Source organism: Mus musculus, chromosome 1, assembly GCF_000001635.26.
Source record: "Mus musculus strain C57BL/6J chromosome 1, GRCm38.p6 C57BL/6J".
Classification (NCBI taxonomy): domain Eukaryota; kingdom Metazoa; phylum Chordata; class Mammalia; order Rodentia; family Muridae; genus Mus; species Mus musculus.
The window spans coordinates 88,196,290-88,220,428 of record NC_000067.6 but is presented as its reverse complement, the minus strand read 5'-3'; the positions used below and the strand labels follow the sequence as shown (position 1 = coordinate 88,220,428).

Genomic DNA, 24,139 nt, shown 5'->3' with positions numbered 1-24,139 from the left:
GCCATGCTCATTGGGAGTGTTCATTCCACCATAGTGAGTCCTTGGTACCAAAGATCTTTGGTGTTTGATGTTTCCCCTTTTCTTATTTCTCCATGACTCCCGTTCAGAATAGGGGACGTTTACATGATGTCTGAGCTCCAATGAGTTTGTGTGTGATTTGGGTTTTGTTTTGTTTTAGTATTTGTTTTTCTGGTTCTTTCTTTTTACAGAGGCTCACAACTGTCCTGAGTCTTGATGAGACCTTGGACTTAAACTTTTATTGCTAGAACAATAGATCTTGGGACTGGCTTTAGACAAAGAATTACTCCATTATGAGGTCTCAAATGTCTTGGAACTTGCTTTGTGGACCAAGGTGCCTTTGTACTCAGAGATCTACTTGCCTCTGCCTCTCTAGGTTAAGGTCTGGCATTAATCTATTTTTTTTTTAATTGCGAAATGGACATGAACTTTTGGAACTTTTGGTCAGAATATATAGCTTGAATCTGAAATGCCCCCAAAGAGCCATGTGATAAAAGCTTGGTCTTCAGTGTGTGCTATTGAGAAGCAGGGAAAACTTTTTTTTTCAGGTAGGGCCTATTAAAATGCCCATAGGTCATTAAAGATCTTCCTCAAAGAGGATTGTGACAGCCCAGACTCTAGCTCCCTGTTCCTGCCTCAAGATATAATTCATGGTTTGTTCATGTACATGCTCCTGTTTGATATGCCACCTTCTGTTACCCTCACAGAACTGAGCCAAAGCAAGATAACCTCTAAGTTAAACAGCCCTTCTCTCTTTTAACTTACTTGCTTTGGTTATTTCATTATGCTGATGCAAAACTGACTAATACAGAATGTCTGTAATGTTTTATGTGTATTTGTCAAAACAATAGGTATGTTAATAAACTTTATGTTACTGTAACAAATACCTGAGATGTAGCAACTCATGAGCAAAGGTTTATTTTGGGCTAGCTATAGACTTTTCATCCCTGATCATGTGGTTATGTTGCTTTGGGACCTGTGTAAGATAAGAGAATACTCAAAGAGACTGTCCGGGAACCTTCTTGTTTCAGGATAGTATGGGAACAAAGAAAGAGAAGGTACCTCTATCCCTGTATCTCCTTCAAAGGAACACCTCCAGAGACCTAGCTTTCTCACACTAGACTGCCACTTAATGGTTGCACAACTTCCCAGTGATATCACAGGCTGAGCATCAGCAAGGCTGCAAGCCATCAGCCAATGCACCTTTGGAAGACTCAGAATCAAACTAGGCAGCAGCCATGGTTATTCATGAGCACTGTAATTACAGCTGGTTCCTTTCTTGTGTGTATGTATACCTGTGTGAATCTGTTCTAGTTTTCAAGTTCTGCATCATGATCATGTAGTGCTTTTACAATTAGAGGATATACTTTGACAACAAATAAATATAACACCAATGAAAAGAAGAGTAGTGATACAATTTATATGAATTTATTGATAAGTTCTTGGTTTGGGAACACAATAGAAGATGTACTTGCCTTAGAACATACTTTGGTTTTCATCAAATTCCGGCACAAGCAACAATTATTATCTCAAACACAGGGCCATCAGTGTCACAGCCTCATCTCTTCTCCCAAAGCTCCAAAGGTCTTGCCACCCATAATGCATGAACACAATGAAGAATGACTAACACTGGAGAAGGCCACGGCAGTCTGAGAATCCAGGGGAGAAAGCCGTCAGCTGGCGGGAGCAGGGGAAACTGTGGGGCTGTCACTGAAAGCAGAGTGCCAGACTTTCTGTAAATTACCAACAGATGGCAAGAGTTGTCTAGACTGAAGATACTGGAAAAGCACATCACATATACTAGAACCTTCCCTGATGGGTGTGGCCAGCAATTAGATTGTTATTATTATTATTTTTAAATGTGCTGAATGTATAATGTATGGTGAATTATTTCCCTAACAAAAACAATATGGATTTAACACTTGTTTCCAAGTTTCAACTGATCAGATAATGAACTAATACTTCTCCTTCACTTCCCCCCACTTCTCAATGGGTCTTGGATTTGTGTGATTTCTTCACTCGCCCCTTTCCCCCAAAGCATTTCCGGCAGCCATAGGCACAACATTTAAAGACAATGAAGACCACTGTCAACACAATGGCCAGGAGGAAGCCAATCACATCCAAGGAGTGGTACTGATACCAGGTGAGGTCATGGGCGGCCGGGCGCAGGTGTGGTGCCCCCTTGTGCCTCATCACGTATTCCACCCAGAACACAGCCAGGTCCAGAGGCTCTATAGGACGGTCCTTGTGAAGGCTGGAGAGGCGCATGATGTTCTCCTTGTAGCTGAACACAAGGCAATTGTTAGTGCCTGGAACACCCATGTAACAGACAGCATTCCCTTACGCTTGACTCCAGTTAAGAAGAGAAGCGTACTTCTAATATAACCAGATTTTTTTTTCTTTTTTCTTTTTCTTTTTCTTTTTTTCTTTTTTTTTTTGCTTTTAGTGATTTCTTTGTAGGAAATTATATTATGCCTTCCTTATGGTAAAATGAAGTTGAGGAGGCATGAACTACAGATGAAAGGGTAGTGTGGTTTGAATGTGCTGCCTACAAGCTCATGTGTGAGAACTTTGGTCCCCGAGGTGAAGGTACAGAGAGGTGTTAGAACTTTTGGGAGGTGAGAAGCCATTGAGAGAGATGGCGGCCTTTGTCCCCAGAGCTGGAACGTGTCACTTTGAGAGCAGGTTGTGATCAAGCATGGATGTCATTTGCATTTTGTCTCTTGCATATACACATCCTTTGAACCTCCAGGTTTCTACCATGTGGAGAGGCAGCATTAGACCAACAACTTCTAGAACTGTGAGCCAAATAAACTTTCATCCTTCATAAGTCATGGCATTCTGGATATTCTGTTATTGCAGCAGAAAACAGGCTAAGGCATGTGCCTGAAACTTTCACATACATGTTCTCATGAGTACACCAAATGCTGCTGCTGGGTTAAATCTACCACTGGCCACTATTTCTTCTAAAATTTTGTGGTATTGCTTTTAAGATATTATTTTTATTGTGTTTATGTGTTTGAGTCTCTATGTGTGTGCACACATGAGTGCAGCGTCCATGGAGGCCAGAAGGGGGCACTGGATTCCCCTAGAGCTGGGAAACAAAGTAAGGTTGTATGGAAGAGCAGCAAGTGCTCTCCTAACTGCCGAGCCATGGTTCCACCTCCCTACCTTTTAAATTGTTGTCTGGAGATTTGCTGTTGTTTATTTGTGTTTGTTTGGTTGGCTTTGTCTTAAGATAGAATCTTGACTATATAGCCTTGAACTCTTCTTGAACTTGTAGCAATCGTCCTGTCACCAAAGTGCTGAGATTATAAATGTCTGTCACCATGCTGGTCTTTCCAGAGCTTTTCAACAAAATAGTTCCAGTAACCTTGACAGCAATATACTAAATTTCAAGTAGAGATCAAGCAATCTCATGGTGTGTGTGTGTGTGTGTGCGTGCGTGCACGTGCAGTCATGTGCACTCACACATCTGTGTCTGTGCAGACATGTGTCGTCTATGCTTTCACTCAAGGGCTGTAAGACAATCTTCTCCTCTGTGGCACTTCACTTTATTTCTTTGAGACAGTTTCTCATGGGATCTAGATCTAGGCAGGTGGCTAGCAAGCCCCAGCAATTCTCCTGCCTCTCCCTTCCACTGTGCTGAGGCCTGGCATCTCACATAAATGCTGGAGGTTGACTCGGTCCTCTGTACTACACAGCAAGAGCTCTTACCCACCCACAGAGTGCTGCATCTCTCCAGCACCACCCCTACACATCTTTTAATGGGACATTTCTCTCTTGGTAGGATCTTAGAGATGAGATGCCTACTCTGGTGATATTATTTTTAATTGAAGATTTTAAATCCAGGGAAATTATATTTTAAAAAAAACTTTTATGATAAAATGTAGTCATTTTATAAATAGGAATAACTCCCACATTATCTTATATAAATATAGATTTTTTTAAATGTATTTGTTATTGTGCTGCTTGTAAATGCTGTAGGTATGAATACAAGTAGGGTTTTTTTGGGTTCTTGGTTTTATTTGTTTTTTATTTTCTATTACCTACCTCTTGTTGTTGATGACAGTTTTAAGGGCATTTTCCAAATCATCAGCAGTCATTTCAAGGACATTCAGGGTCACCCCAGCTCCCCGAGTTTCCATGCGCTTGGCATTGTCCATCTGATCGCCAAATAGGGGCATCATCACCATCGGAACTCCATTGCATATTCCTTCATAAATACCATGGGAGCCAGAGTGTGTGATGAATGCCCGAGTCTTTGGATGACCTGAGAAGTACAACAGACAAGGATGCTGAGCTCGCCAGTCTCACAGAGTCTGGATTCTGAGAATACCCCAGGGACTGTTATCTACATGTGACCATTGTAGAAAATTGGGGTGGGGGAGGGGGAGGAGTGATGTATGCAATGTCTTATGTGTACGGACCACAATCAAGCTAAGATGTCATTTAAAACATTCATGTTTGTCATTTTTTTTTAATTTAACCCTGGTTTGATTTTCCATGTCAGATGCCCCCAACCTACCAAGCAGATCATTTTGGGGTAGCCATTTGACAAGAATTGTGTTCTTTGCAAGATTCGATGGTCTAGTTCCGGTGTAGCGCCACAGGACCTCACAGGGGCAAAAAGCACAATGTTTAATAAAAGAACACAATGTGATTTTTTTTAATTGCAATACTAGCTAGAAAGGCCAGTTATCTGGAAAGAACACCTATGGCCTCTGCATGTGGGAGGTCTGGTGCATAGGAAGTCCCTGGAGCTCAGACAACACTGTATCTTGATGCTGAAGCCTGGTGATTTGAGTGTGAGAAGCCACCAAGCCAGGCACTGGGAAACTCTTCACTTTTCTTCACTGCAAAGGGAAACTTTCTTAACAAAACCAGTGAATGTCCAGAGCTAACCAAGGAAGAGCAAACCAAAACTAAATCTTTTTGGTAAAACATCCTCATTTGGTATGAAAAAGAGTTCCATGCTTATTTTTAACTAGTTTCTCCCTAATACTTTGAAGTTTCTTAGAGAAAAGGAGAAATCTGAGTGAAATAGACCATAGTGTAGGAGTACCTGAATGAAATTGAAAAATATAATAATAAGATACTAATGCTAATGCTAATAGTAATAATAATAATAACAACAACAACAACATTGGAGGATGTCAGAGGATTTCCAGACCCCTGACTCTGGAACCAGAGTTCTCAAAACAGCTATGACGGAGCCATGCAGAACCATCTTACCGTCTGAGGAATTCTGCCCAAAGCCTCAGCAATTTCCATGGCTTTCTTCTCCGGAATCTCTGAGACCATGGATCCCAAAGAGAAAACAACGATGCCATGCTCCCCAGAGGCGTTGACATAGGCTTCAAATTCCTAGAGTAGAAAAAGATATTTCTAGTTCATCTCTTGTCCCTCACATTCCTTGTGACCTAAGCACATTAGATTACAAGTTACTTCCCTCTTATGGAAGTCAGTGAAAGGGTGTGTGCAATAGACAAGCATCATCATGGCAACTGTCTCCTCATCCCCTGTCAATTCAGGAGGATGTCTTACAGGGTTATCTGTAGGGTTCCCTGGAGATGCAGAATCCATATAATGTGCTGACTTCCCATAAGAAAAGCAGAGGCACATACGTGAGTGTGCATACACCTGAATGTACATCCATGAACATGACACAGGTCCATACACATGTTCCTACTTGTGGCCCCACACAGAAAACAGACTCTAAGTAGCATGGCAGTTCTCCCATGCTGTACATTATTAATAAGCTAACTAACCACCAAGAGTCTCTGATGGACTCAGCTGTTTCCAAAGAATGTGGAGAACATTAGCATGATGGTATGACATGCCAGGCTGCCCGCAGCTGAGGAGCTGCCTGGAACCTGGTACTTTTATTCCTTAAATCTAAATTTTCCTGGGCAAATCATGTCCTGATATCCCTACATGTAAGATACAGAGAGATGACTACCAAACTCTATCATGAACACATGAGGATCACAAACCCTGGGCAACCTTCCCAGAGGAACAGCCCTCTTCCACACACCTGAGGGCCAGGCTCTTGCAGCCCCCTGGATCATCACAGCAGTGGCACCTTGGTCTCACCCACTGGACCCATTTAAAGAGTGAGAGAGGCCAGGCCAGGCTTTTCTGCCATGGCTCTGGATTTTGATCTCTTTTAAGAGCATACTAGAGTTGGTTGCTCTAAAGCCTTCCTTGTCTAGGATTGCCTCTTGTTTTCCTTCCCTCCTCAGAGACTTCTTTCCTGGGGGCAGGCAGCTCACATCCTAGTGCCCTTTGCCTTCCTGCTACCTCCAGATAGCACATAGCTCACCTACAGTCTATCTGGAAAGAGATCAGTCTAGTTTTCCCTCCTGCATGGCCTCCCACCCCTACTTGGCAGCCAGTAGTGTGTGATTGGCACAAAAGCAGCTCTGTAGGGTCATAAACATCCACAGTCAGATAGCAGGATTCAGCCGAGGCTTAACTAGCACGCAAGCTTGTGAGCTACAGAGGCAGCTTGGACAATGACTCTGCATCAACTTTTGTGGATTCAACAGAGGTGAGTTCCCTCTACTTGGCACAAGATGCCCTAAACCTTGCCACAACATCACAGTCCTTGGGACAGCCAAACAGTGAGGCAACATGTTAGCTGCAAATGATCTTTGATCTCAGACTTGTTTCTTTCTAAACATGACAAATGCTCCAAAAGGAAGACCTTCTCTCTACGGATACTTCACTCCAGCTGACGAGACCATTAAATATTTCTTACATTCTACTAAGAGCTGCATAGTTGGTTCTGAACTCTGAACAAAACATCTTTTGCTCTCCTAGAATCCATTTAGACTACCTGTTAGACGCCTTTCCCTTGAACCAAGTACAAGCTTGCCTGCCTCCATGATTGGTCTCTTTTGCCAGTATCTTTCTATCTCTGGCTTCTCTGATCTCCTTATTAGCTATTTACTTCAGACTCAACATGTATGACTGTGGTCCTGAATTGCTTTCTTTTACCAAGATTGTCTCTTGCTCAGACAGAGGGATGACACTTTGCCCTACTGGAAGAAGAGAAAGACTGCAATATTTAGTTTTCTGTTAGGATATCTAGACATTAGAATGATAACAAGGACCATAAAGGTAGTGACTCCTGCCAGGATCCATAAGGGTTAAAGAACAATTGCATCAGACTTAAGCTACTAGTGCCTGAATCAAGAACATGAGTTCCAAAGGGATGCTTCGTAGTACACAGCTCTGTTCTCTGAGAAGTGTCCCAAACACAGTGGTTCTTCTGACAATTAATGCTGGCTGCATTAAATTGAATTCCCCAGGATAAAATGCCTAAGATATGTATTTCTCAGAATACTGTATACAAAGAGGTAAGTCAGAAAAGGATGCCAAGGACAGACAAATTCAAGACTGTGAGACTTAGGGGATAGAAGTTAACAAGAGAGAACACTTGAAACCATACAAGCCTCCCTGAGATCAGCACATACCTATGGAAAGTTCCTTTCTCCCAAAGAACAACAGGCCTGGAGAGGCGCCAATACACACCTGGGATAGGGGCTTTTTCTGAAGGCAATTTATACCACCAATAAAAACCATGTTGGGCATGATGGGCCTGGGGTAATCTTTCACAAAGTCACTTCTCATCAGCCAGATAGATGCAGGGCTCAGAAGATCCTGGACAGTCACTTCTTTCTGTAAGATTTCAGTGGCAAGTGACCCATAGGGGGAATAAACCACTCTGCACATAAAGTTCTCTGACACGGCCAGGAGCACGTTCTTCACTCGCTGTAGGAAGTTCATGCGGTCTGAGTTGAAAGACAAACTCTTGGGCACGTAGGACAATGGGACGGGGCATTGGGTAGCTTCTGAATCCAGGCTGCATGGCAATTTATTCAAGAAGTACACAGTGGGCACAGTCAGGTACTGGGCCACAATGGAGCCACAGGGAAGGAAAGGGTCTGTCAGCAGAGCATCAAAGTGACTTTCTTCCAGAGAGGCCATAAACTCGGCATTGTGCAGCAGGTGGGAGCAGCCAGCTAGGAGCATACTGGAATCCCTTTTGACTTTCATATATATTTTGACCACGCGCAGCAGAAAAGAATCTTGATTAAAGGCAGTCCGTCCAAGTTCCACCAAAGTAGCTGTCACATTTTCCTTCTGGAATGGCACAGGGAACTTCCTCAGAGTGTAAAATGATCCTTCTTTTATGTGTATTGAGGCTTCAGGTGCTATGACCACAACTTCGTGCCCCTTCTGCTGGAGCTGCTGAATAACTCCAAGCATACTCAGCCAGTGGCTTCCATCCATAGGGAACACTAACAGCCTCCCAGCGTGGGATGCAGAGGGACCGAACACACACAACAGAAGGTACGGAAGAAGCAGAAGCAAACGCGAGCTCCAGCACACCACAGTCATGGTATCTCTCTCTCTCTGATGCTGCCAGAGATCTACTCAAGCTGGCTCATGACACACGAGGAGAAACCTGTGCAACCAGTTAATGATTGATTGTGCCCCATGACTAAAGCTGTCAATGAGCTGGCAAGACCGTGGAGCATTTGTTTTCCATGACATAGTGGGAGGAGCTTTACTGAGTTCCTTAACAAATAACAGCAATTGAACTGACAGCTACTCCTTCCTCTAAGTAGCATGTTTGGGTGAATATAGCTGGCCCAACCATCTCTGGCCATTTTGGACTCATTAAACTAGCATTTTTGTAAGTCAAAAAGGGTTAACAGAGAGGGAAAAAGGACCGTAAAGTGCCAAAGCATAACACTTTCCCAAGAATAAGACTGACAGTTACTCAGAAAGTCTTTTGGAAAGAAAAGAGCATTGTGTTGAAACGTCACTTTTGTCCATGGAAACCCTCCATCATTCACTCAGGGTTCCTCTTAATCATTTCCATCATTTAAAAAAGTGGTGTGTGGAGGATGTGGAGAAAGAGGAACACTCCTCCATTGTTGGTGGGATTGCAAGCTTGTACAACCACTCTGGAAATCAGTCTGGCGGTTCCTCCGAAAATTGGACATAGTACTACCGGAGGATCCCGCAATACCTCTCCTGGGCATATATCCAGAAGATGTCCCAACCGGTAAGAAGGACACATGCTCCACTATGTTCATAGCAGCCTTATTTATAATAGCTAGAAGCTGGAAAGAACCCAGATGTCCCTCAACAGAGGAATGGATACAAAAATTGTGGTACATTTACACAATGGAGTACTACTCAGCTATTAAAAAGAATGAATTCACAAAATTCCTAGGCAAATGGTTGGACCTGGAGGGCATCATCCTGAGTGAGGTAACCCAATCACAAAAGAACTCAAATGAAATGTACTCACTGATAAGTGGATATTAACCCAGAAACTTAGTATAGCGAGATATAAGGTACAATATGTAAAACATATGAAACTGAAGAACGAAGACCAAAGTGTGGACACTTTGCTCATTCTTAGAATTGGAAACAATCACCCATGGAAGGAGTTACAGAGACAAAGTTTGGAGCTGAGACAAAAGGATGGTCCATCTAGAGACTGCCATATCCAGGGATCCATCCCATAATTAGCCTCCAAGCGATGACACCATTGCATACACTAGCAAGCCTTTGTTGCAAGGACGGTGATATAGCTGTCCCTTGTGAGACTAGGCCTAGCAAACACAGAAGTGGATGCTCACAGTCAACTATTGGATGGATCACAGGGCCCCCAATGGAGGAGCTAGAGAAAGTATCCAAGGAGCTAAAGGGATCTGCAACCCTATCGGAGGAACAACATTATGAACTAACCAGTACCCCAGAGCTCTTGACTCTAGCTGCATATGTATCAAAAGATGACCTAGTCGGCCATCACTGGAAAGAGAGGCCCATTGGTCAGGCAAACGTTATATGCCCCAGCATAGGGGAATGCCAGGGCCAAAAAATGGGAATGGGTGGGTAGGGGAGGGGGGAACTTTTGGGATAGCATTGGAAATGTAATTGAAGAAAATACGTAATAAAAAAAAGGAAAAAAAAGTGGTGTGTGTGCGTGCGCGTGCGTGCGTATGTGTATGTGTGTTGTAGGCTAAAGAGTAATCTTGGGTGTTATTTCTCAGAGGCTGTACATTTTGTGTTTGAGGCAGGCTCTTTCACTGGAGTGGAGACTACCAATTAAGCTACATACAGGGAGGCTGCCAAGCAAAGAAATCTCCCTTTCTCTAGCTCCCCAGTGTTGGGATTCCAGGCATGCCCAGTTAGTTGTCTGCAGAATTTTCATGTGGCTTCTGGGGCTTAATCTCGGGTCCTTATGCTTGCAGAGGATTTTACTAACTCAGCCTCTGCCACTTTCTTCTTAGTGAATCTAGGACAGGGCTGGGTTTCAAGATGGCAGCTGAGACCAGCACAGAAGAGTGCCCTGACTCAGCTATGAAGAGAGTCAGACTCTCAGCTCAAACTGATAAATCAGCCCTTTGAAGATACAAATGAATGGAACCAGGCTGGGGTAGAAAATGACCAAGAAGGCATGGGTCTGTGGACAGAAGTCCTCTCCAAGAGTTCCCTCAGAGAGACAGTGAGAAAACATTCTAAACAGAAAATCAAACTAGGTAAGCACCAGCTAGTAAGTACACTTGTGCTCATCACATTTGCCTGATGCCAAGAGGAAATTCTAATGCTTGAATTGAAGGCAACAAAATCGTGCATGCTATGTGTTAAGTGCTGTCAAGCTGAACACTCTGTAACACATCCTATCCCATAGCACTGTACTGTAAAAACAGATTATATATCCCTTATTTTAGAAACATACCGAGGCTGACAAAAGCAAAGACATTTGCCGAGTTCTTGGCAGAGCTAAGACACAGGCCCTGAATGTTGGTGCCCAAAGCCTACACTCTTGACTTCCAGTCTCCAGAAGTACCCAGACACGTCTCTAGTGGAAATTCCACCTAGGTAGAAATTGAACGGGAACCAGGGTTGTGAACCTAAGGTCATGACCCCACCATGATGAATGAAGAAAAAGCAGAAGGGAGGACTTTAAGCCCAAAAAGGTGTTCAAATAGCACAATCTGGGGTACTTGGAGACTAGGTGAAGAGCTGCGGAATGGAAATGACTCCCAAAGGGAGCAGCCAAAGTGAGGGTAAAACACAGCCTATTACTCTTTGTGGGGATCCACTGATGTTCTATACAGTTCTAGGAAGAAAGCCCTGATCCCAGTGTTGAACACAGTACTAGTCCTACCTGCATGTGGCTGTGCTGAGAACACTAAGGAGAAACAACTTAGCTTTAAAGCTTTGGTGTTCTAGGGTACACAGTTGACAGGACCCTTCTCCTTCCTCCTTTTTCATGTCTTCACCCTTCCTCAACAGAATTCCAGTTTTGCTTATGTGTTTTAAACACACATGCCCCCTACCCCTGAGCGTGCACGCGCACACGTGCACGAGCGCACACACACACACCATGCACTCTGAACTCTTAAGTCCTTCCACACACTAAATAGCTCTATCACTCTTAATTATTGGTCAGTGGCAAAGATATAGCAATGCCTTTGCTTCTGCTGTGCCTTTAACTAGATATCAAAGCTCACAACCCAAATTAAGCTTAAGGATCAGTAATCCTTGCAAACCCCATTTTGTGAGAACTCACCTGCAGCTTATGTGGGGCAAAGAGCCTGGAAACACTGTAATGCCTTTATGACTCTGTGTTCCTGTCATCATTCAGAACCTTGAGCTTTTTTATTTATATGGTGCTGGAGATAGAGCCCAGGGTCACAGGCAAAGCAGACAGTGTGCTTCCTCAGAGCTTCTTGCAGCTACTAGGCACTTGAATGGTTGGGGCCTGTATTAGTCAGGGTTCTCCAGAGTCACAGAACTTATGGATAGTCTCTATATAGTAAAGGAATTTATTGATGACTTACAGTCTGCAGCCCAATTCCCAACAATGGTTCAGTAGTTGAATGGAAGTCCAAGGATCTAGCAATTACTAGTCTCACACAGCAAACAGGCAAAGAAGCAAGAGCCAGACTCACTTCTTCCAATGTCCTTAAATTGTCTCCAGCAGAGTACACCTTCTAGATAAAGCTGTGTGTTCCACCACACCTTTAATCCCAGATGAAAGGTGTAGCCCAGATTAAAGGTGTGTTTTATCACACCTTAAATCCCGGATGACCTTGGACTCAGAGATTTAATCTTCTGGAATCCATAGCCACTATGCCTCAAGATCTCCATACCAAGATCCAGATCAGAAACTTCTATCTCCAAGTCTCCAGATAAGGGTCACTGGTGAGCCTTCCAATTCTGGATTGTAGTTCATTCCAAATATACTTAAGTTGACAACCAGGAATAGCCACTACAAGGTCCAACCCTATCTTGGATGGAACACAGTTCACTGATCAAGATGCAAGGCAATCTACATCTCTTATGATCAACAAGGAGAACCACTTCAAAACAATCCAATGACAGGTCTTCCCTGAAACATGAGCAGACCCAACCCCTTTCAACTTTAAAGTGAATTCTACTGTGCTGGGTGCTATGCTAGGTTCCAGAGCCAAAACCCAAATAACCAATAGCCACGGCCTGTAAGGAGGGATCCAGGAGTCAGAAAAGCACTTAAACCAAGCAATCACAGGGTACCACAAGATGCTTTGTATTTCTGTGGAGGCCCTTGTTGAATGCAGTGTCTTCGAAAAGTCCCATGGGAGGGATTTCTTTTTAAGCTGGAACCAGAAGTTAATATTCCCATCTATGGAACACCTAGCTCCTTAGATGGCATAAGAATGGGTCCTGATACTAAACAAAGCACACAAGCTCTCTGCCCTCCTGAGGATCAACTATGGATTCTTAGAGGGAAAAGGCAGTTTTCCTCAGATCTCTGCAGCATTTTCCCCATCCTACCTCTCATCATCTAGAAGTTCCCACAGCTGCCTATATCCAGAATAAATGGATATATTTCTCATAGGCAGGGTTTCAACCCTGAGGCCAATCCATAGCTGTGCATTCAGTAACTGTTTTTGTACAAACTCCATCTACTTTTACTATAGGCCCAATACTTAGGCCAAGTGTTCACTCTTAGATCCAGCTGCTTTGGTCTTATCTCAGAGCTTCAGCCTCTAGGCCGTCCTTCCAGCCCACTTTATCAGTTTGCCTTTGTATTATCCCACTCCACCACTGCTTCTCTGGTACTTTGGTCAACAGCTTTACAGGGCCCACAGGAAAACTCAAACCCTTTAGCCTTGCTCTTCCTTAGACCCTGGGTCACTTTGAAAGGAGTTTTCCTCCTCTTTGGCTCTCCTGATTAGTCAAATCCATCTACCCTTTCCTCCTAATGAGGACTCTATTACTGTTTATTGCATGTTTACCAAGTGCCAGGCCTAGAGGTTCAAGTTCAGTCACTGGGCGTGACATAAACTCAAATGACTGTTCTGGCATACTAGAATTTCTGATTAGACCTAGTACCCTTCATGATAGAATCTTTAAACATTTACTGGTTAACCATTTCCTTTAGAACTAAGTAATCTTTAGAGATACATGTTGCCTCACCACTGATCAAATAAGGTAATACAGTGGTTTTTGTTTGTTTGTTTTTTAAAAAAAAGCCCTCAAGAAAGTGGGGATAAAAGCAAGTGTCAAGCAAAGGCAGAAGGAAGGCCAGAGTCATACTACAACAGTATTAGTGGCAACAAGAACATTTCACCTAAGGTGCTTCAAAAACAGCCACAAGTTCCAATTATTTTTGTTCAGAACAACAATGGTTCTCCAAGTATAAACTAGAACCCTGAAGATCCCCCAAGGACCTTTCAGAGGAATGTTACAAGGTTGAAACTATTTCCATTAACAGAAATATTAACTTTTAAAGATCTAATTTTCTCATAGGCATATGGTGGAGTTTTCCAAAGGTTACTCTATGAGATCAAAATAGATTGCAGAAGAATCCAGCTCTATGAAGCCCAATGCTGGAGTGATTTGAAGAACACAAACACACATCACCCTTCTGAAGTTTTGTTTTGAAGAAGTTATTTTCTCAGAACATGTTTTATGCTAGTGTGTATTTAATAGATATGTTTTTCATTGCTTTACTTTCTCTTAGAGCCATATAAATGAAAGGGGGGGGGATGTCCTATGGCCAAAAATGTTTAAGAACCTGAGTCCTTCACAAGCCACTGTCCTTCAGACCAGGCTCAGGGTCAGACAAAACATAATCCTGACAACCTTCCTAATTTCCTGCCTGGCTGACGAAAAGACAGCTTGGGGCAGGGCACAAAAATCCATTTAAAAAATCCAGTTTTGTGAGGCACACTTGTGCCACAATGCACGATGCTGAGGCAGCAGGGCATTACTGCAAGTTTAAGGCCAGTCTGAGCTACACAGCCGGGGAGAGAAGGGCGAGCAGCATCAGGAGAAGAGGGAAAGGAGAAGAGTGAAAAAAAGGAGAGGTAGAGAGAAGGCGAAGGTGCGGGGAAGGGTGAAATAGTACTTTTCTATAGCAGCCAGAGTCAAAGCCTCTCTCCCCTAAGTCGTCCTTTGTTCGCCCTACCATAGGACAACCCAATCACCACTGCAAGGATACTAGACTCGGTCCTGTCTTTAAGCGTCACTGAGCATCTCTGGGAGCACAACGGATCCCTGGGCCCTCCATTCTGATAGGCTGAGGCACCGCCCGCCTCCGCCAATGAGAGACGTTTGCGTCACAAGGGAGTGTGGCGCCGGCCGGTAGGCGGGCGTTCAGCAGCTGCCACCGCCGCTCCAGCGCCGAGGCCGCGGGCCGGCCAGCCGCCATGGTGGACTACTACGAGGTGCTGGGCGTGCCGCGGCAGGCCTCAGCCGAGGCCATCCGCAAGGCGTACCGCAAGCTTGCGCTCAAGTGGCACCCGGACAAGAACCCCGAGCACAAGGAGGAGGCCGAGAGGCGGTTCAAGCAGGTGGCGCAGGCCTACGAGGTCTTATCGGACGTCCGCAAGCGCGAGGTGTACGACCGCTGCGGCGAAGTGGGCGAGGTGGGCGGAGGCGGCGCGGCGGGCAGCCCGTTCCACGATGCCTTCCAGTACGTCTTCTCCTTCCGAGACCCCGCGGAGGTCTTCAGGGAGTTCTTCGGGGGCCACGACCCTTTCTCCTTCGACTTCTTCGGGGGAGACCCCCTTGAGAACTTTTTTGGGGATCGGAGGAGCACCCGTGGAAGCAGAAGCCGAGGGGCTGTACCCTTCTCTACCTCCTTTACCGAATTCCCAGGATTTGGGGGTGGCTTCGCTTCGTTAGATACTGGATTCACATCCTTCGGTTCTCCAGGAAACTCGGGCCTTTCTTCTTTCTCCATGTCTTGCGGCGGTGGGGCGGCAGGCAACTACAAGTCGGTGTCAACCTCCACCGAAATAATTAATGGCAAAAAAATCACCACCAAGAGAATCGTTGAGAATGGTCAAGAAAGGGTGGAAGTGGAAGAAGATGGAGAGTTAAAGTCCCTGATAATTAATGGCAAAGAGCAGCTGCTTCGCATCAATACTCAGTAAAGACTAAAGTGTCTTTTAAGGACTATCAGGACTTTTTTGTTTAAACGCGTTTTCAAGGGAACTCTACTTTCAGAACAACTGTATTCCAGACATTATATGCAGCTCATGTCGGTGCCTCTTGTTATTGTTGGGATCGCAGGGATAGGATCTCTCTTGGTCTTTATGCCTGTTGTAAATATCTGTATGCCTTTGGCACTTATTAAACTTAATCCTGAGGCAGACCACTGTTATGTTCTAGTGCTAGGAAACACTGTTCACAACACCTAAAACCACACAATCTCCATTTTGTTGAACATTCGACTCAGAGCTTTCCTTGAACTTTATAGCTCCACTTCCCCACATGCGCACCAAGGTGAAAGATGGGCATATATTGAGTCTTTCGTTTAAGATAGCTAAGTTGAAAAGAGTGGCTTTTAGTTTACCTAAAGTCATGCTGACATAGGAACAGTTGACTACTGTTTAAATGAAAGGCTAAAACTAAGCAGCTAAACTGAAGAAAGTAGACTTAAGTATATTCTTGTTATTGCTGCAACAAATTACCACGAACTTGGTAGTGTGTATATCACACTTATTCTTCCCATGTTTTGTAGAAGTCTGAAATTCACTTCAATGGGCAAAAAGGAGGATTCCTAGGATAGTGCTCTCTCTGAAGGTTTGGGGTTATGTTTATCAGTCAAGGTCTCAACATTTGGCTGGTTAGTGCCTAAGTTTGTTCTACAACAGTGGAAGATGCTGGAAGTGAGAAGTGCCTTTTGAAGGATATACAAGCTCCTTGGTTGTATATATATATGCAATAGAGTCCATTCTATACCACAGTTGGGTGCTTCCTAGACCTCGCAGAAGATGTTGCCTTTAGAGAATACAACACAGAATAATCTACCTCACTTCAGTGTTATTTAGGAAGACTTCATAAGGCATGGAAGCAAAATGGATCGGAATAGGTTTTAGATGCCATGCTTTGTAATTCTCTCCAAAGAGGTCATAGGACCTAAGCACATTATCATAAATTCAGACTACACGAAATGGCCTAGGGTTTTCAGTGCTTACTAGGCAAGCATCCCCAGAATCCCCAGAAACCTAAAGGTCTGGTGTGTGAGATAGTCCTCAGAGACACGAGGTCCCCAGAGCATGCTGGCCGGCAAGATGAGCCATATTGGCTAAGCTCTGGATTTTTTTTTTTTTTTTTTTGAGAGACCCTGGATAAAGTGCAAGAGTAATTGAGGGTGATTCCTGCCATCAGCCTTGGACCTCCATGTGTGCATTTGTGCACACACACACACAAGACACACACACCATGCAGACACATATGCACATACATAAGGAAGAGTCACTGAGTAGTATGTTGGTATGGGTTTGTATCTGAACTGATAGAAGGTATCAAGGATTTGGGGATAATGAACACATACAGTTGTGTGATGATTAAATGTGGAAATCATCATCCTGGGTGGGACATGAGTGGATCTGAAACTACACAGTGGATAAAAGATTGTCAGGAGAGTTTCTGTGGTAGGCAAAGAGCCTGGCATAGCAAGGTTACTCAGAGACCATGGGTCTTCAGCTCTGTTTTAAAAGTTGAGAGCAAACACAAGAATCAATAGTCATCTAGATGTCTTGGATTAGTGCTACTATAAATGTAAAGTTCCTGGTTGGACTGAAACTCATTATGTAGGTCAGGCTGTCCTTGAACTCACAGGAATCTACTCTGCTTCCTAAATGCAGGGATTCACAGCATGTGCAACCAGGCCCAACTATAAAAAACATTTTTTAAAATGAATTGTCAAGCTTGAAACTTTCTTCAAAAATGGCTTTGTCTCAAAACACTTGTGAAGACATTCATTCCTGTAGAAGGTCACCTTTTAGGGAAGGCTTGTCATAGTGGTCAAAAGGCATTTCCTGTGCCTCTTGAATCCACAAGTAGATCTGTGTGTAAAAGCATATTCCAGTACAAGTCTGACATTTTGACTTTGATTCCTGGGAACCTAAGATGGAAGGAGTGAACCAGCAACCAGAAGATGAAGTTCTTGACTTCCACACAAGCACCTTGGCACACATGCACACAGCACCTAGTTTTTAAAAAGGCATTCAAATACACTGTAGGATATTCTCTCATGGTATCACTGGGAGCATTTTTCTAGAATACACCAGACAAGGAAGGAGCAACACACTGTAAGCTCTAGAAGACTAGGAGGCCCTGTTCCACCTAAAACAAGATCGACTTTAAAAAGCCAGTCACACGGCGTGAGGTTCACATGCAGCTTTAGCGTAGTCGACATGGCTGAAAGCATTCAAAAGAAACTACTGTTTCCAAGTAACCCCTTTCTCTTTGATTTGATGTCACAGCCTCCAAATGGGACGAAAGGTACCCTCTCCATTGTAGGAAGTCATTCATCTGTATCAGCTTCCACTCTTAGAATTTCAAATTCTACATTCTCAGTTCTCTCCTCTCTCCCATACTGGCCCTCATCTCTTCTTTATCCTGCCCTCTCTTCTCCCTCCCTCTCCTCTTCCTCTTCCTTCTCACTTCCCCTCTCATGTTTTCATTATTTATCCTTGCTCCAGCTTCATTATGTAGCCTTGATGGACTTGTACTAATCCTAATCCTGCCTTATCTTTCAAAGTTCTAGGATTACTAAGCCAAGCTCACAGGTTTCCTCATTAAATACAGACTCATTTAACTTCCTTAGATCTCCATTAAACTGTTTGAGTATATGTTCAATTACTTCCTGACAATCTGACTAGACTGGGAAATAACCAGTAGCCTCAGGAGTAAATGTACAACTTACTTTCTACCTGTACCCTATGATAGAGTAAAAAGTTTTGTTATGGTAGACTTATCTAGACTATTTTTCTTTTAGCTTTCTATATACAAAATTTGAAATAGACAATTTTGTTATATCATGGAAGATCTATCATACAGGAGCTGCGCAGTTACACACAGTTGACTGAGCATTTGATATGTGGCTAGTCCAAAAATTGATCCTATAAACTAATGATTCTCTTGCTTCCAGATCTGTTGAGTGCTCAAGTGTTGTGTGCATAGCACTCATTTCACCTCTGAGAGCAATATTAAAAGCTTTCACATCAACAACTACAATTTGCTGATTCCTTTAACCTTCAGAAAAAAATCTGAAAGCAGCACACCTTCTGGTGGGTCAGGCCACAGCTCAATTTCTCAGCTCCTGAGCAGAATCAGGACACTACCAATAGCAAAACCATGTCTGGATATGTGGGCAATCTCTGTTGAGTCTCACTCCAGCACCTCAGAACTAGGCCCCTCACCTTAGCCTTAGTCCCAAAGTATGTCATGGTGAACACCTTAATACGTTAATTTAACTAAAGCCTCTCAGGAAAGAAGAGATACCTTTGGAAAGATGAGTTGGATAAATAAGAATTTGAAAGTAAAAAATAATTTCCCTGGAAAATCCTTGAGATAAAAGCAGAATACAGACCTGAGAGAGGGGCTTCTTGGTAACACAGTTTATGCCCCCAATGAAGACCATGTTAGGCATGATGGGCCTGGGGTAGTCGAGTACAAAGTCCCCTCGGAACAGCCACACGGATGCATGGCTGAGAACCTCCACTAAGGATACTTCTCTCTGCAAAAGCTCAGAGGCCAGGCTTTCATAGGGAGTGATTGATAAACGGCAAATGTACTTCAGGACCAGATAGTACAGCATGTTCTGGACCCTTTGCAGGAAGTCCATGTGGTCAGAAAGCCTTGTGAGTAGGTTCGGAATATAAGAGGAAGGATTTGGACATTGTGTGGCCTCATATTCTATGCCACAGGAAAGAGAACGCAGAATAAACACAGCAGGAATCTGTAGGTACTTGGCCAGTACTGCTCCACAGGGGAAAATGGGGTCTGTTAAGATCACATCAAAAAAACTGGAATTCAGTTGCTGGATCAGCATCTTATTGTGCAATAAAGCTATACAAGAATTTGAGTAGAGGTCAAAAAAGTTTCTTATAGATGCTGTAGTTTCAAAAAAGGCCTTCACAAAATGTTGTGTTTTAAAGGTCTTCTCAATGTCGCTCAGTATTTCTTGCTGATATTCTTCCTTGGTATATGGAAAGGCATAGGTTTTGAGGGTGAAGAAGTCTTCTCCTTTGATGTGCACAGTCACCTCTGAAGCCAGGACCACAGTCTGGTGACCTCGGGCGTGGAGCTCCCGCACAACATCCCTCATGCTCAGCCACTGGCTGCCCTCCATGGGTAACACCAGCACTTTTGCACCTTCAGCCCAGGGCAGGGCACACAGCAGGAGCAGCAGCCCTGAGATTCCTCGAAGGGGCACACATAGTCCCGTGTCCATCTCCAAGTTCTGTTCTCCTGAATGCTGAGGGCTGTAGGATCCTGCACTTAGTTAAGGGACCTAGGTAAACATTAATCTGGGTTTTCACCGCATTCTGAAGTTGTTGGTCAGGTCTCCTTCTACAATCCATGTCAGACAAGAATCCTGATAAAGTCGGAATTCTCCTATGTAGTAAGCATGGACTACAATGGTTTTTTGGTTTTTTTTCCCCTGAGGGCACTGGGCTGAAAGTCAAGAAAAGATGAATTTGAGGCCCAGGTCGGGGGCAGGACTCCAGGGTTAGGCACCATGTGCATGACCATGAATCTGGCCCTGCCTCAGAGAAATCCTCCCACATGTGATGAACAGTTGCTGCCACCTCCTACCTTCACAAACTCTGAGGCATCACTCTCTCCTGGGCAAGCCCCTGGGGTGTCCTGCATTCTGTCTCTCCATATCAGTGTCATTCTGCTGTGCCAGCCAGGCTCAGGCTTTCCTCTGGAGAGAAGCCACGCTCTGAGGATCCAGACCTGGAACTGACTCAGGGTGAGCCCCTGCTGCCATGTACAATCTGCCTCTGCATTTCACCCTTTCATGAAGGGCAGGTGTTTAGAAAAATGTTCTGCAGTTTCTCTTCCAAAGGCAATTTTTCAGCCTTTTTGTCCTGCGCCTGCCTCTTCTCTGCATGTTTTATCTCAAGGCAAACCCTGTCATTTCCCTTCTGTGTCTGTCTATGCAGAATTACCCAAGTGTAGGTTTTAGCCTCTCCTGTCCATGCCATGCCTGTAAAAGGAAACGAACAGAGGAAGCAGGTGGCTGAGAACACAGAACCTGAATCTGTGCTCGCTGCTTGTCGCCATTGTTGTCAGCCTGAATGGGGACACTCCCAACACTACTGCTAGTAGAAGAGCCCCACTTCTTCCCAGACTCACGATGCAGCTCCTTTGCACCTGTGCTAGTGAAAACTGAACTAAGGCAACATTGATTGTTCCCCTCCATGTGAGGGCCAGGCTTGCAGATCTAAAGCACAGAAGAGCCCGATACCAAGTCTGAGCAATGTTTCTATGTATAAACTAGGTCAAAGAAATACTGCTAATTCTGCTGACCAAGTGCCAGAAATGTAGCATGTATGTAGCAGAATGAGAAGCATGAAGAGGCACACGTGGCAAAGACTGGCCCTCACAATATTCTTGTTTCCCGTTTTGTTTTAAACTGTCAATAGGTGCATGGTGCCTTGGGTATTTATTATAATTAATGCCTAGGCAAACAGAACTATTTCCTGGAACTAGGAAATGATGTTTAGTGCAGCACTGTGATCCCTGCATTTGCTCTGGGCTGGAAGTGTGCAGGGCCAGGTAACTAGCATTGGACACTTCACCCATCCTGGTGAAACACATGAGCACTTTTTTTTTCAATTTTTTATTAGCTGTTTTCTTCCTTTACATTTCAAATGCTATCCCAAAAGTCCTCTATACCCTCCCCCCACCTTGCTCCCCTACCCACTCACTCCCACTTCTTGGCCCTAGCATTCCCCTGTACTGGGACATATAAAGTTTGCAAGACCAAAGGGCCTCTCTTCCCAGTGATGGCTGACTAGGCCATCTTCTGCTACATAAGCAGCTAGAGACACGAGCTCTAGGGGTACTGGTTAGTTCATATTGTTGATACACCTATAGGGTTGCAGACCCCTTCAGCTCCTTGGGTACTTTCTCTAGCTCCTCCATTGGGGGCCCTGTGCTCCATCCACTAGATGACTGTGAGCATCCACTTCTGTATTTGCCAGGCACAGGCATAGTCCATCAAGAGACAGCTATTTCATGGCCCTTTCAGCAAAATCTTGCTGGCATATGCAATAGTGTCTGCATTTGGTGGCTAATTATGGGATGGATCCCCGGATGGGGCAGTCTCTGGATGGTCCATCCTTTTGTCTCAGCTACAAACTTTGTAACTCCTTCCAAGGGTATTTTGATCCCCATTCTAAGGAGGGACGAAGTATCCACATTTTGGTCTTCCTTCTTCTCGAGTTTCATGTGTTTTGCAAATTGTATCTTGGGTATTCTAAGTTTCTGGGCTAATATCCACTTATCAGTGAGTGGATATCATGTGAATTCTTTTGTGATTGGATTTCCTCACTCAGGATGATACTCCCCAGATCCATCCATTTGCTTAAGAATTTCATAAATTCATTGTTTTTAATAGCTGAGTAGTACTCCATTGTGTAAATGTACCACATTTTCTGTATCCATTCCTCAGTTGAGGGACATCTGGGTTCTTTCCAGCTTTTGGCTATTATAAATAAGGCTGCTATGAACATAATGGGGCATGTGTTCTTATTACTAGTTGTAACATCTTCTGGATATATGCCCAGGAAAGGTATTGCTGGATCTTCTAGTAGTACTATGTCCAATTTTCTGAGGAACCTCCAGACTGACTTCCAGAGTGGTTGTACAAGCTTGCAATCCCACCAACAATGGAGGAGTGTTCCTCTTTCTCCACATCCTCGCCAGCATCTGCTGTCACCTGAATTTTTTATCTTAGCTATTCTGACTGGTGTGAGATGAAATCTCAAGGTTGTTTTGATTTGCATTTCCCTGATGATTAAGGATGCTGAACATCTTTTCAGGTGCTTCTCAGACATTTGATATTCCTCAGTTGAGAATTCTTTGTTTAGCTCTGTGCCCCATTTTTTAATGGGGTTATTTGATTTTCTGGAGTCCAGATTCTTGAGTTCTTTGTATATATTGGAAATTAGTCCCCAATCAGATTTAGGATTGTTAAAAATCCATTCCCAACCTGTTGGTGGCCTTTTTGTCTTATTGACAGTGTCTTTTGCCTTACAGAAGTTTTACAATTTTATGAGGTCCCATTTGTCGATTCTCAATCTTACAGCACATGCCATTCCTGTTCTGTTCAGGAATTTTTCCCCTGTGCCCATATCTTCGAGGTTTTTCCCCACATGAGCACTTTCATAACATGCTTAAGTAACTTTGAAATAATTTACTTGTACACGGATGTTGCCAATGTCTTAATAGTTAACCATCAATCTTGGCTAAAAATTAAATCTTGCCCTTTTAAAAGTAAAATTCCTGACAAAATTGGAATTCTTAGTTTTTAATTACTCTCATATCAAGTCATAACATACTAGATGACTTAAATTCACATTTAATCTCTGCATGGTTTGGAAGCCACACAGCTATGTTACCAGGACCACACTTTCTCTGAAGGCCAAGGACAAAATAGTTAAGCACATATCCTAAGATTTGGAGGTTGACCGGTGGGACGTCAGGAATGGCCTTAGTTGCAACTTGGTTCTATATTATGGCAGATGTTGTTAATAGAACTGTTTCACAAAGGCTATGCAAACCTCTCCATTTTCACAAAGGGCACACTGATTAAAGCCTAACAAAAGGCAGCTTTAACCCTGAGCATTTTAAAATAAAATGGGAAACAAGAATATTGTGGGGATATAAATGCTATAAATCTAAACAAGCCAATTACAACAGCACAGTCTATGTCTGATGTAAAGGGCTTCTGTGGCATGTAGCCTTGGGAGAGCCCAGCACCAAATACTGCTTCTCCGTGGTTATTGGTATGGGTCGAGTAAGGTCTGAAAGAAGCAGGACAAATGCGATAGATCAAAACACAAGTTTTTAAACCTTGGTAGAACATTCACAAACTGGGATATAAAAATGGCTTTGGATACTGGTCAGTGTGCTTAAAGTGTGAAATAAATGCAATAACACACACGCACAGGGAGAGGGAGAGGGGGGGAGGGGAGAGGGAGGGGGAGGGGGAGGGAGGAGACTCTTTGTATTTTACCATTTCACCTTGTATGGAAAGTAGGAGTCCAGGTAAATGCTGTGCAATTTCTCCTTCAAAATCAGTTCCCTGCTTTCATTTCTGCATCTGCTTCCTACACCTGCCACCTCTCTGCATGTTTTACCTCATATCAAACCCCACCGTTTCCCTTCTAGGGCTATCTATGGAGAATTAACTGAGGCTGGGCAGTGGCCACTCCTGTCCATTCTGTGCCCATAAAAGGAAGGGAATAGAGGGAACAGGTCTGATGAGAGGTCAGGCCCTGAAATCTGTGGTTGCTGCCTCGGCTCTTGCTCACAGCATTAGAAAGAACATTCCCCATGCCATGTGGAGTGGAAGAGGAAGCCACTTCCTTGAGAAGGGACCCCAATCTCCTGGTCAGGCTCAGTATGCACCTCCTGGGTACATATGATTCTGGAGGAGGCCTATGGAAGAGAAGAGCACGGTAATGTTGATGGCTCCCTTCACTGTGAGGGTCTGCCCTATGCTCAGAGCCCAAGAGTACCTATGAGCCAGGTGCCAAGTTTTAAGAAATTGTATATATGCAAA

The 24,139-nt window shown here is 43.9% G+C and overlaps 10 protein-coding genes across 10 annotated transcripts in view; 1 reads left to right on the top strand and 9 right to left on the bottom strand.

The window, feature by feature from the left end:
* Positions 1–426: 426 nt before the first annotated feature.
* Positions 427–8,470, bottom strand: Ugt1a1 (UDP glucuronosyltransferase 1 family, polypeptide A1). The gene is made up of 5 exons (NM_201645.2): positions 7,558–8,470; positions 5,254–5,385; positions 4,547–4,634; positions 4,072–4,291; positions 427–2,302 (listed from the first exon to the last, which is right to left on the bottom strand). Exons 1-5 carry the CDS (start codon positions 8,425–8,427, stop codon positions 2,005–2,007), a joined length of 1,608 nt encoding a protein of 535 aa, NP_964007.2. The 5' UTR covers positions 8,428–8,470; the 3' UTR covers positions 427–2,004.
* Positions 427–19,818, bottom strand: Ugt1a2 (UDP glucuronosyltransferase 1 family, polypeptide A2). The gene is made up of 5 exons (NM_013701.3): positions 18,929–19,818; positions 5,254–5,385; positions 4,547–4,634; positions 4,072–4,291; positions 427–2,302 (listed from the first exon to the last, which is right to left on the bottom strand). The coding sequence occupies exons 1-5, from the start codon at positions 19,790–19,792 to the stop codon at positions 2,005–2,007; spliced, it is 1,602 nt and encodes a 533-aa protein (NP_038729.1). The 5' UTR covers positions 19,793–19,818; the 3' UTR covers positions 427–2,004.
* Positions 427–24,139, bottom strand: part of Ugt1a10 (UDP glycosyltransferase 1 family, polypeptide A10) — a 164,592-nt gene continuing 140,879 nt past the window's right edge. Inside the window, exons 2-5 of the mRNA NM_201641.2 lie at positions 5,254–5,385; positions 4,547–4,634; positions 4,072–4,291; positions 427–2,302 (exon numbers count right to left, since the gene is read on the bottom strand). Coding sequence (NP_964003.2) covers positions 2,005–2,302; positions 4,072–4,291; positions 4,547–4,634; positions 5,254–5,385 — 738 coding nt within the window. The 3' untranslated portion in view covers positions 427–2,004. The remainder of the gene's footprint in view (positions 2,303–4,071; positions 4,292–4,546; positions 4,635–5,253; positions 5,386–24,139) is intronic.
* Positions 427–24,139, bottom strand: part of Ugt1a9 (UDP glucuronosyltransferase 1 family, polypeptide A9) — a 149,224-nt gene continuing 125,511 nt past the window's right edge. The window contains exons 2-5 of the mRNA NM_201644.2: positions 5,254–5,385; positions 4,547–4,634; positions 4,072–4,291; positions 427–2,302 (exon numbers count right to left, since the gene is read on the bottom strand). Coding sequence (NP_964006.2) covers positions 2,005–2,302; positions 4,072–4,291; positions 4,547–4,634; positions 5,254–5,385 — 738 coding nt within the window. The 3' untranslated portion in view covers positions 427–2,004. The remainder of the gene's footprint in view (positions 2,303–4,071; positions 4,292–4,546; positions 4,635–5,253; positions 5,386–24,139) is intronic.
* The window catches only part of Ugt1a7c (UDP glucuronosyltransferase 1 family, polypeptide A7C), a 125,002-nt gene continuing 101,289 nt past the window's right edge, over positions 427–24,139 (bottom strand). Inside the window, exons 2-5 of the mRNA NM_201642.4 lie at positions 5,254–5,385; positions 4,547–4,634; positions 4,072–4,291; positions 427–2,302 (exon numbers count right to left, since the gene is read on the bottom strand). Coding sequence (NP_964004.1) covers positions 2,005–2,302; positions 4,072–4,291; positions 4,547–4,634; positions 5,254–5,385 — 738 coding nt within the window. The 3' untranslated portion in view covers positions 427–2,004. The remainder of the gene's footprint in view (positions 2,303–4,071; positions 4,292–4,546; positions 4,635–5,253; positions 5,386–24,139) is intronic.
* Positions 427–24,139, bottom strand: part of Ugt1a6a (UDP glucuronosyltransferase 1 family, polypeptide A6A) — an 85,194-nt gene continuing 61,481 nt past the window's right edge. The window contains exons 3-6 of the mRNA NM_145079.3: positions 5,254–5,385; positions 4,547–4,634; positions 4,072–4,291; positions 427–2,302 (exon numbers count right to left, since the gene is read on the bottom strand). Of these exons, the coding sequence (NP_659545.2) occupies positions 2,005–2,302; positions 4,072–4,291; positions 4,547–4,634; positions 5,254–5,385 (738 nt within the window). The 3' untranslated portion in view covers positions 427–2,004. The remainder of the gene's footprint in view (positions 2,303–4,071; positions 4,292–4,546; positions 4,635–5,253; positions 5,386–24,139) is intronic.
* Ugt1a5 (UDP glucuronosyltransferase 1 family, polypeptide A5) overlaps positions 427–24,139 on the bottom strand; it is a 53,991-nt gene continuing 30,278 nt past the window's right edge. The window contains exons 2-5 of the mRNA NM_201643.2: positions 5,254–5,385; positions 4,547–4,634; positions 4,072–4,291; positions 427–2,302 (exon numbers count right to left, since the gene is read on the bottom strand). Of these exons, the coding sequence (NP_964005.2) occupies positions 2,005–2,302; positions 4,072–4,291; positions 4,547–4,634; positions 5,254–5,385 (738 nt within the window). The 3' untranslated portion in view covers positions 427–2,004. The remainder of the gene's footprint in view (positions 2,303–4,071; positions 4,292–4,546; positions 4,635–5,253; positions 5,386–24,139) is intronic.
* Positions 1,431–24,139, bottom strand: part of Ugt1a8 (UDP glucuronosyltransferase 1 family, polypeptide A8) — a 131,171-nt gene continuing 108,462 nt past the window's right edge. Inside the window, exons 2-5 of the mRNA NM_001378375.1 lie at positions 5,254–5,385; positions 4,547–4,634; positions 4,072–4,291; positions 1,431–2,302 (exon numbers count right to left, since the gene is read on the bottom strand). Coding sequence (NP_001365304.1) covers positions 2,005–2,302; positions 4,072–4,291; positions 4,547–4,634; positions 5,254–5,385 — 738 coding nt within the window. The 3' untranslated portion in view covers positions 1,431–2,004. The remainder of the gene's footprint in view (positions 2,303–4,071; positions 4,292–4,546; positions 4,635–5,253; positions 5,386–24,139) is intronic.
* Positions 1,431–24,139, bottom strand: part of Ugt1a6b (UDP glucuronosyltransferase 1 family, polypeptide A6B) — a 115,742-nt gene continuing 93,033 nt past the window's right edge. The window contains exons 3-6 of the mRNA NM_201410.3: positions 5,254–5,385; positions 4,547–4,634; positions 4,072–4,291; positions 1,431–2,302 (exon numbers count right to left, since the gene is read on the bottom strand). Of these exons, the coding sequence (NP_958812.3) occupies positions 2,005–2,302; positions 4,072–4,291; positions 4,547–4,634; positions 5,254–5,385 (738 nt within the window). The 3' untranslated portion in view covers positions 1,431–2,004. The remainder of the gene's footprint in view (positions 2,303–4,071; positions 4,292–4,546; positions 4,635–5,253; positions 5,386–24,139) is intronic.
* Dnajb3 (DnaJ heat shock protein family (Hsp40) member B3) lies at positions 14,681–15,697 on the top strand. Its single transcript, NM_008299.3, has one exon. The coding sequence runs from the start codon at positions 14,751–14,753 to the stop codon at positions 15,477–15,479; it is 729 nt and encodes a 242-aa protein (NP_032325.2). The 5' UTR covers positions 14,681–14,750; the 3' UTR covers positions 15,480–15,697.